Source organism: Choloepus didactylus, chromosome 4 (assembly GCF_015220235.1).
Source record: "Choloepus didactylus isolate mChoDid1 chromosome 4, mChoDid1.pri, whole genome shotgun sequence".
In the NCBI taxonomy this organism is placed as follows: Eukaryota; Metazoa; Chordata; class Mammalia; order Pilosa; family Megalonychidae; genus Choloepus; species Choloepus didactylus.
Genome location: NC_051310.1, coordinates 115,292,100 through 115,302,254, shown reverse-complemented (window position 1 = coordinate 115,302,254; position 10,155 = coordinate 115,292,100). Strand labels below are relative to the sequence as shown.

Here is a 10,155-nt window from a genome sequence, read left to right as displayed (position 1 = left end):
TGAATATGTTGGTCAGCCTGATACCCTGACTAAGGTGGGATCTGGGAAGTCACAAGCTTGGTCCCTCACACCCCAAGAGTCACTTCACTCACCCGCCCTGTTCCCCTGGGGAAGGCCTCTCTGCCTTCCTGGTACAATTTTGGACCAGGCTGGTTCTGTACTCCCTCCCCGTGAGGACAGCTCCCTGGGTCTGACCTCCACCCCCACCCACCTCACCCACCCGGGGCCCCTCGTATGCCAGCCAAGCTCTACCCAGAGGGATAAAATGGAATCTCCTGCTTTCTTCAGAGAGAAGACAGGGATTGCTGGACCCAAGCTTTTCCCTTTTCCCAACGTTTGCCTGTCCCCTGCTCGCCTGCCAAGCTCAGCAGCCCAGCTTCCAGTAGGACAAACAGGGTGGACCTGGGGCTTGCCTTCTGTCCACTGCCTCCGATGACATCATAAAACACTCACTCCTCACACCCACACATATAGGTCCAGATCCTGATGGTGTTTGATTACACTGTTTCCTTAAGTCACACCCTCACCCCGGGTTCTAAGGTTGGCAGACAGGTGAGCGCTGGTATTATGGAGAATTCAGAGCTTTGGGAATCTTGGAGCCTCCTCCAGAAGAGACAGCACAGCTCCCAGGGGGATCTTGGCTCCCCTGAAAACTCTTCAAAATCCTGCAGACGCATCTCTCTTGCAAGGTGCTTGGGGATGCAGAATGCCTGGGTGCTGGTGGTGACCTGGGTCTAAGAGCTGCACAGAAGGGAGCCGGGCTGGGCCCAGGCCTCCCTGGAGGCCACCGCGAGCTGGGCCAGTTAGGAGGTACTGCTCCTCCTCCGGGGGTGGAGGGCTTTCCTCTTGGCAACATCCTCCTCTGTGTCACTCTCACAGTTCCTCTGGGGGGAGAAAAAGAGGCCCAAGGCCAGGGGGTCATGAAATGCCAGGAATGGGGTTTAACCGGGCAACCTGTCAGAGGCCTGCAAACCAGAGAAGTGGATGTTGAAGGGAAACCTGCTTCTGGGCCCAGAGACCAGGAAAGGGGGCACTGGAGGTGGGAGTGGGGTCGGGGGTGTCAGATTAACCTTTTCAAGGCTTGCCCATGCCCTGAAAGAGGACAGGCCAGCTGCCTCCAGAGACGTCCTTCCCAGGAGGAAGGAAAACAGCAGGGCATCTAAGGGGAACCAGGCACCAAGAGAAGGCAAATTTTAATAACAATGAAAATTGTATCTGGTGCCCTTTGTAGCTGCCACATAATGAAGACATGCGGTACATGGTCTGTGGGCTGATGGGTCTCCTTAACTCAGTTTAGAGAGAACAGGAGTTGGGGGTGAACCACAGCCCTCCTACTTCCCCCCCACCCACCCCAGCCCTGATGGCCACCCCTCCACATCCCCTCTTCCTTAACTGGCTTAGGTTTCACTTTCAGCAGAGTCTTGCCATGATTTTTTTTTTTCGGGAAAATGGCTTCTGAGCTCCATTTTTTTAAGAAAGAGGAAGAGTGAAGTGCTGTCCTTCAGCTTGTATGTGGCTAAACCAGAGCCAAGGCAGCAACTCTGGACATCATATTGTTTTTTCATTCAGGCCAAACCAATCTAATCTAATTATTAAAAATGCGCAGTTATAAAAGAAGTACTAATTCAGAAAGCCCTTAAGTGAGTGATAAAAAAGCTGTTGCCAAATGTCCAATTTTAATGCTTCCTAAACAAACAAGCCTAACATTCTTCTTTTCTTTTCTATTTATTTATTTATTTAATTTATTTTTGAGAGAGAGGTTGAGGGTTATGGAACAATCATGCATAAAATACAGGATTCTCATATACCACCCTATTATTAATACCTTGCATTGGTGTGGAACATGTGTTACAATTGATGAAAGCATATTTTTGTAATTTAACTATTAACTATAGTCCATGGTTTAAGCTAGGGTTCACTGTGCTGTGCAGTTCCATGGATTTTTAAAAAACTTATTCTAGTACCACATATACAACCTAAATTTTCCTCTTTTAAACATATTATGTAATATATAATTCAGAGCTGTTAATTAGATTCACAATGTTTTCTAATTTTTATTTTTAAGGAAAGTCCTTTAAGGAAACTATATAACACATCTGGGACCCCATCCTTTTCCACTTGCAGGGTGAGCCATTGAGCTGATGGTGCTGCTTGCACAAGGACAAAAATTAGGAAAGAATTTCTAATCTTTTCAATTACTCTCTGGTCCTCTCTCCCTATGGATCGCATTCTATCAGGGCAACGGGGTCGGGGCACAGCCTGGGAGGCATGCCCTCTGCCCGCCATATGCTCGCCCAGGACCTTCCTTCCTTCCCTGCCCTGAGCCAGCTGGCAATTCAAGGTCAAGATCAATTTCAGCCAAATACATCCTGGACCAAACTTGACTATTACAATAAAAATAACTCAAGCTCTGCTGAACGGCAACTTTTTAGTATGAGTCAGAACCCAAACAATAAAAAAGTAAGCTGGGGGGAAAGTCTGCCTGCCATTAACAGGGATTTGCAGAGGGAGAGAAATCCAGTCCCCTTTTATAGCAGATGCAGACACTGGCCAGAGAAGGGACAGGGCTCGGCCAAAGCTGCACAGTTGTTTCAGGCCTCTGGAGCCATCAAGTCCTGGACAAGAGCAAGAATCAGCAAGAGCCCAGGCTAAGGAAAGAGGACACTGGGGGCAAGGAGGGGAGGGGCTGCAGGAGCTGTGCTCTCTGTGCATCTGGGACGCAGTATGAATGCCGCGCACCCCGAGGCTGCCCGGGGCTGATTGCCCGCCGGTCTCAGGCCCACCTGCCCCTTCCTGAGCAGGGGGGTCACGTTTGTGACCTGGGCCCCCTTCACCACCCTCAGCAAGACCAACTGAAATGCTAAGAGTGGCACTGCATTTTAAAATCTATAGGAGGATTTTTTTTTTTTTTTGATCTGCTATAAGATTTATTAGAAAACAATAGCTGTAAGTTTACCTTTATATTAAGAAATTGTTTTTCACCCCAAATGGTTAAATTGCAGATAGTCCCAACTGTAACAGAAGTATTTTGGAGAATATGCTGCCAAGTATAGATATAAAAGCTCTCTCCTTGCAGTTCATTAGGAAAGTGACAAAGAGACATTGGCTGCAATGGATTCCTTCAGTGGGCCATGTTTTTATCTGCAGTGGAGAAACTACATTCTAAATCTGATCTCTGATTGGGAAATACTTGGTTTTATTCTCACTTGACAGTATCTGGAGAATTAACATGGGAAAAGATGCCACAATAACATTGTTTAAACAGATTTCTACTTATGCATGGGAACATTGATCCTTCTGAAGTGACCTAGTTAATGAGCAGTGTTATTGGGCATAGAAGCCTGTTCTATTAACATTCACCAGGTTCACCTTTACACTTTCGGTCCTCAAGCTTTTTCAGGGTATCTACCATCTTAAATTGCATTTTCTGGTAGCCTTTATTCCAGAACTTCTGCAGAATATCTCCACAACTTTTTCACATTTAGCACTCTAAACACCACACAGGAGAACCATAAACAATTCTTTAACTATAACACAAGAGAGTAATTTTGAAAATGAAGGATTAATGTAAATTCTATTTGTTTAATTATAATTATTAATTCCAATAAACCAGGCCCCAACTCACACTTTGAAATATCACTGCATTAGTCTAGGAGTCAGCAAAATTTTTCTATAAAGGGCCAAATAGGAAATATTTTAGGCTTTTACTGGCCAAAGAATTTCTGTTGTAAGTAGACAATTCTGCAGTTGTAGTGCAAAAATAGCAATAGACAATATATATTTAAAAAGTGACTGTGACTGTGATCCAAAAAAATCTATAGGAGGATTTTAAACAAAAACGACACTAATAATTGCTAAAGCTTATTGAGCACTTATATGCCAGGCTTTGTTCTAAGATTATGTCATCACTTAATCCTCACGATGAAGTTATGAGATAGGGACTATTATTAATCCCATTTTACAAAGGAGACAGTTTTGCCACAGAGAGGCTAAGTGATTTCCCCAAGGTTACACAACTGCTAAGGACAGATTTGAACCCTGGTGGTCCAGCTCCAGGGGCCACACTCTTGACCAATGTGTTACATTGTAAGCCTCTCATTTTAAACGGACATAAAACTTTAACAAGCTAGCCAAATATAAATTATCATCCAAATATTATTACCAATGTTGAGCTAGGCAAACGAGAAATAGAAAAATTGAAAAAGAATTCCAAAGCAGATTTTGGATTATCAGAAGCAATTTTTTGGTTATCTGTGGAGGTCTCATTATCCAGAGTCCCTGTGGTCCCCAGAGGGCTATGACTCCTCAGGGAAAGGCTGGGGGTTGTGGGGTGGCAGCAGCAGCCCCTTTGGAGGCCCACCAGAAAAGGATCCGAGATCCTTCAGAAGTTCATGTGGCCCCACGGGTGAGCTCCCACCCGGAACCACCCTAAGGCGCCCCAGAACACAAGTTCTTCTGACTACGCCTCAGCCTCCAGTGCAGAGGAGGAGAAGACCAGCAGAACTGGCTGGAAACAGTCCAGGCCCACCAGCCTCAAGGAGCAGGGGAAGCGTCCCTCATCCCCGAGCTCCAGGGCACCCCAGAATTCTGCCACGAAGAGGACCCTGCATTTACCCACCAGGTTTTCGTCTGGCTTCAGGTGCACCTTCTTCATCAGCGAGCGGGTAAGGTGGTTACACAAGGAGACGATGCTGAAGGAGAGCTGGGGGGAGGGAGAGAAAAAGAACTGCCAGGTAAAAGTGGGCACAGACACCGTAAGAGAATCCAGGAGCCCTGCCAGGGGTCCCTGCTGCCTCCACCCCCGAACCCCAACATACCTTCCACCTCCTGCGGACATACTGCTTCTTGAAGTTTTCCAGGTTGACCACGGATTCCCTGCGCACCATGGCTTGCTGTTTGTCCACCGGCTGAGAGACAAAGCAGAGAGTGGCAGCTGATGATGGGCCTCGTGTGGCAGCCACCCCCATCTTCATAGAACCCCCAACCACATGCCGTCCTTAGCCTGACCCTGGCGCCTCTTGGCTAGGAGGTCATGCAGCAGGAGTGTGCCATGAGGCCACACAGCTACCGAGTTTCAGCTGTTCTGGAGATGCCCTTGGTGTCCTGAGCTATTATTACTACAGCCAGACAGGCCAGTTTGGCTGGAGGCATGGGGCAGCAGGGGTATCGATCAGGGGCCACTTAGAGGGAGAGGGTCATCTGATAGCCATACAGCAATGCCCACTCTGCTGGTTCTGGGTTTGGCAAATTGGATGCCTTATTGGCAGACAGGGTATTAATACTCCACAAAAAATAAATGGGAGGAAAGAGGAGAATTGATAAGGGTTGAGAGGAAGTGGGATGTTCAGTTGCATTTCACAGCCTGGCAGTCAAGGCTTAGCCAAGCCTGGCATGGTTTCTCTAAGCCTCAGTTTCCTCATCTGTAATATGGGGCCATTAACACCATATCGTGGTGGTGTTTGTTAAGGATTAAATGAATGCAGGCAGGTCAAGTGCCTAGCCTATTGCTGCTCAATAAATGATAATAAATTATTAGTCTTCTTGCCTTCTCCATCCTCTCTTGAAATTTCCCCTTTGTAAAATTAGGTTTTCCTAAATCAAGAGATCAAAAGATGGATTTCAGGGATTCTGTGAACCTCCTGAAATGGTTTGCAAATTTTAGTGTGCACGCTTTTACACAAATGTTCAATGCAGCATTATTCATAATAGCCCAAAATTGGAAACAACCCAAATAGCCATCAACTGATGAATGGATAAACAAAATGTGGTATATCCATACAATGGAATGTTATTCAGTCATAAAAAGGAATGAAGTATTGATATATGCCACAACATGAATGAACCTTGAAAACATTATGCTAAATGAAAGAAGCCAGACACAAAAGACCACATATTGTCTGAATTCCACTCATATGAAATATTCAGAATAGGCAAATCCATAGAGACAAAAAGATTAGTGGTTGCCTGGGGCTGGGGAAGGTGGGAATAAGGAACGACTGGCTAAAGGGTAAAGGGTTTCTTTTTTGGGTGATGAAAATGTTCTGGAATTAGTGGTGATGGTTGTACAACCTTGTGGATATGCCAAAAGCCATTTTATGGTGTGTGAATTATATCCCAATAAGGAAAAGTTCAGTGTGTATGTACAGACGTGTTTCTTCTGAGGAGAGCTGATGGCTTTCAATGAATCTCAAAGGACTCCATGAACCTCAAGAAAATGAAGAATTGCCAGGACGCTCTGTAAGGTCCCGTCCAGCTCTAGACTTTCCTCTGTGCTCTGGCAGCCTCCTCACTGCACTGCCTCATTTGGCACCTTGGTGAATGCTGAGTGAGGTGGCTTGTTGACTCTCAAGTGCTAATCACAACAAAAGCAACCTCCCCTCTTGTTTATTTTTCATCCTGGTGTTCGGCACCAAGAGGAAGCCAGCGCATATTGCCAACCCACGCTGCTCTGAGTTTATCTTCTGGCAGGAGGCTCCTTCCATGTCCCCACCCCCCACCTCTCCAAGAAGGGCCTCCATGTATTTTAAAGTCCAATTTAAATGTGATCTCCAAGACAATTTCCAAGATACACCACCTCCCTCCCCCACATGTGTACTCCTTTATGATATACAGCATCTGTCTTGGTCAACTGCAGAGAGAGCCATGCCTCTACTGGATGTTTATATCACTGCCCCTTCTCCACCCTCTACCCCCACCCAGAGCCGACAATAGTAGGTGCGTAATAGTTGCATGTTAAATTGTTTCCCTGAGCTGCTGAAGAGACAAACTAGAATGAAATCCCAGGACCTGAGCCTGCTCACTCCCACTGATGAGAGGCCCAGATCACAGATCACCAAGATCAGCCCAGTCACTGACACCCCAGGGAAGCCATCTCTATGGCTCCACCTGGGAATCAGCAGATGCAGAATTCTGTGGTCAGGGGGCAGGGAGGAAAATGCAGGCAATATGGATGGGAAGGGGAGAGGGGAGACTGGGGCTATTCACCCTCCAAAACTGCAACTGAGTGATTTGGGCAAAAGAGTACAGGAGGGAAAAGAGAGGAGGGGCAGGAGGAAGGCAGAGAGAGGACAGAGAAGAGAAAAAGATGAGGGCATGGAGAGGCCTATCAGACCACATCCACTTCTCTTCCCTGAACGCACGTCATCTCCACTGCTGCACCTCCAAGCCCAGCCCTGGATCTGGGTCCCACTGGAAGGGAGACACAAAAGACGGCAGAGAACAACCAGTCTGGGCAGAGGACTAGGCCTGCTCCTCCCCTCAAAACCTTCCAGCTCCTTCCCAGCACACTCGACAGAACCCAGCGAGCTCATGGAGACAGACCCCCCCAAGGCCAGCATGATCTGGCTCCTTCAACTTGACTTCCTACCTCTCCTTCCTGTCCATTTGGCCCCTGCCACTCAGGCCTGCTTGCTGTTTCATGAACTTGAGGTCTCAGGATCTTTGCATTTGTTTAAAATATTGTTCCCTTATATACTTTATCACTTTGTTAAGGTCTTTGATCAAATGTCACCTCCTTAGGGAGGCTTTCCTTGACTGCTTCTTCACTGCATGTGTCACTCCTGACATCTCAGTCTGTATTTATTTATTGGTTTATTGCTAGTCCTCACTGCCCCCCCCGCCCCGCCTTACCTTCCAGTTCCTAGAATCTCCTCCCCAGGATGATTAGTCTCCTGCCTCCCCAACCAGTAAGACATTTCTATCTCAAACCTCACTGATACACAAAGAAAACAATTCACACTGAGGCATAAATGACCTTTGAGCCTAACCCTTGCAGGAGCACTTGTATTTTATGGGGAAAGTTTGATGCAGAGGAATTAGTAGACTCTGAGAGGGAAGGGACTCTTTTTGTCCATTTACTGGCACCCTCGTTCAGGAGCGGTATGGGCACTTTGGCTGAACCCCATGGCTGGAAGGTCAACATGCAGACAAGGGGAATCCCACTAGCAAGAACCCCGTGGTCCAAGAGACCCAGCGGCGCCAGCTGGAGAAATGGCACAGGCAGAGGTGTGCAAAGTTGCAAAGCTGCCCTGAGCAGAGGAGCCTAACTAAAATGTCAGGTGGGACCATTCCCAGAGGCCACTAATGAGAGGTGACGGAATTACTTCTAGGGCCCTGTCTACATGCTACACACAACAGCATGAGGAAGAGGAGGCCGCTTGGGCTATAAATCTGCCTGGCTGGCCCTTCCTAAGCAATGGGCCTCTCGGGTTGCTAAGAGGTGCACCAAATGCTGACACTGTCTTCTCCGACAGTGAGTCTGAGTCACAAAGATATAAATTCTACAGTGGAAACTATTCCCAGAAGGAATGCATCACTAACACTTTTGATTAAATTGGGTGTGTGGGGGGGTGGGCAGGGGTGAAGCTAGGTTCTCTCTTCTCCTGACCTCCCTGCTCTGCAAACAAATGGTGCCACCCTTGGGCCTTGTGGTCCCTCAGGGATACCAGTGAGCCCAAACAATTGTAACCAGGTTCCTAGGAGCGTGTCTGGTGTCTAGGAAAAATGCTGGGAAGGGAGGCAAGAAGATAGAAAGCTGTGGCTAAAGTCAGGTTTTCTTCACACCAATGCAAATGTCTTTGAAAAAATCCAGTGAGTGTGCTAGGTCAGCAGTGATATACACACAAGGGGGGCTGAAGCAGCCTTATCCTCCCAGGCATAAAAAAGGAGAGCTCCCTTTACCGAGGAGGTGTCCCCAGAGGATTTTCAATTCAGGGCCTCCTGCAGAAACTGCAAACAGATGGCAATTTTGCAAACCTCTGCCTGTGCCATTACTCTAGCCCCATCCTCCATGGAAAGCCAAGGCCACCTGGGAACCCACTTCTCTTTCCTGCACAGAACCATGTCTCTGGGCCTCATCTCTTTGTCCCCCTTAAGTGTGTCTCTAAATGAAACACCTCCACCTCTCCCTTCTGCTGGCTGTCTAGATAGCTGGAGCCTAGGCCCTGCTGGCTTCACCCACCTATTTTCCCAGGAAAGACGCACATGAGGCTTATGGTACCTGAGTCTCTGCCTCCTTATAAATGGGTGGGGAGAGCTACAGAAAGCCCATGTGTCTGCAGATTATTCCCTACAGTGAACAACTACAGTGGAAGGAGGTGGAAATGCCCCATTTCCCTCCCTAGTCTGGTCTGCTTTCTGAGTTACTGATCAGCATGTGCACAGACAGTCTTTTAATCCTCTTCTCTGGGACCTTCAGTATTCTGAGCAATTTTTTTCTCAGAAAAAGCTTCAAAAGTTTTCCTTCCTACACTGTTAAAGAAGACAAAAGACTTGAGAGACATGACAGCTAAATGCCATGTGTGGACCGTGTTCAGATTCTGATTTAACAAACCAACTGCAACAGGGTGTGGAAATGTGTATCCAGACGATGTTAAGAGATTGTTTTAATTTAGTCGGGGTAATAATGTCACAGCAGTTATACTAAAGAGAAGAGTCCTTATCAGAGATTCATGCTGAAGATTTTATGAAATAAATAAGTCTCCAAAATTTGCTTTAAAATACAACAGAAAAAAACAGTGGGGGGAGATGGATGAAAGATGATTGGTCATGACTTAAGTTGGATTATCAGTACATGGAGATTCATTATACCATCCTCTATGCTTTTGTGCAGGTGCTGAAAAATTTCCATAACCAAAGTTAAAAACAGAAACTCTCTCTCTTTTTAATCTCCACTCAACAGTTCCAGGTTCCTGACCCCAGCCTGGGCTCATCCCCAGTCCTTCCACTTCTCTACTTCTCCACGAGGCTGCAGCTTGCAGGGGAGGGGAGCAGGCTGCGGAAGGAGGCCCTTCCCCAAGAAGCTTCTGCTCTCGGCTGCCCCCTTACACTTTCTCAATCAGAACTCACCTCTCCTGTTTTCTGGATTATACAGTATTAGGTATCTCTATCATATCACTCATCACGGCCTTTCTCATCTCTCATTTGGTTCAGGCCAAGAAATTGAGTCTTCTATTCAGGGGTTGCCTTGTTGTTATCTGTCACCTCTCCCCAGAGGAGCACAAGCAGTGTTAGTTCAACTGAACTGCTCCTCTGCTCCCCTGCTCTCCCTGCTCCTTGAATACGCCCACAGCTGGGTCTCCTCGACAGTGTAAAGAGTCTCCCCACACTATGAGTCTCATGGACAAAGGGGAAAAGGCCATTCAGCTCCACAGACAT

The 10,155-nt window shown here is 47.1% G+C and overlaps 1 protein-coding gene across 5 annotated transcripts in view; it reads right to left on the bottom strand.

The window, feature by feature from the left end:
- Window positions 1-665: 665 nt before the first annotated feature.
- The window catches only part of DAPK2 (death associated protein kinase 2), a 122,612-nt gene continuing 113,122 nt past the window's right edge, over window positions 666-10,155 (bottom strand). For all 5 annotated transcript variants that reach the window (XM_037833736.1, XM_037833737.1, XM_037833738.1 and 2 more), the window contains 3 exons: window positions 4,818-4,907; window positions 4,619-4,702; window positions 666-884 (listed from right to left, as the gene is read on the bottom strand). In XM_037833736.1, the coding sequence (XP_037689664.1) occupies window positions 804-884; window positions 4,619-4,702; window positions 4,818-4,907 (255 nt within the window). In that variant the 3' untranslated portion in view covers window positions 666-803. The remainder of the gene's footprint in view (window positions 885-4,618; window positions 4,703-4,817; window positions 4,908-10,155) is intronic.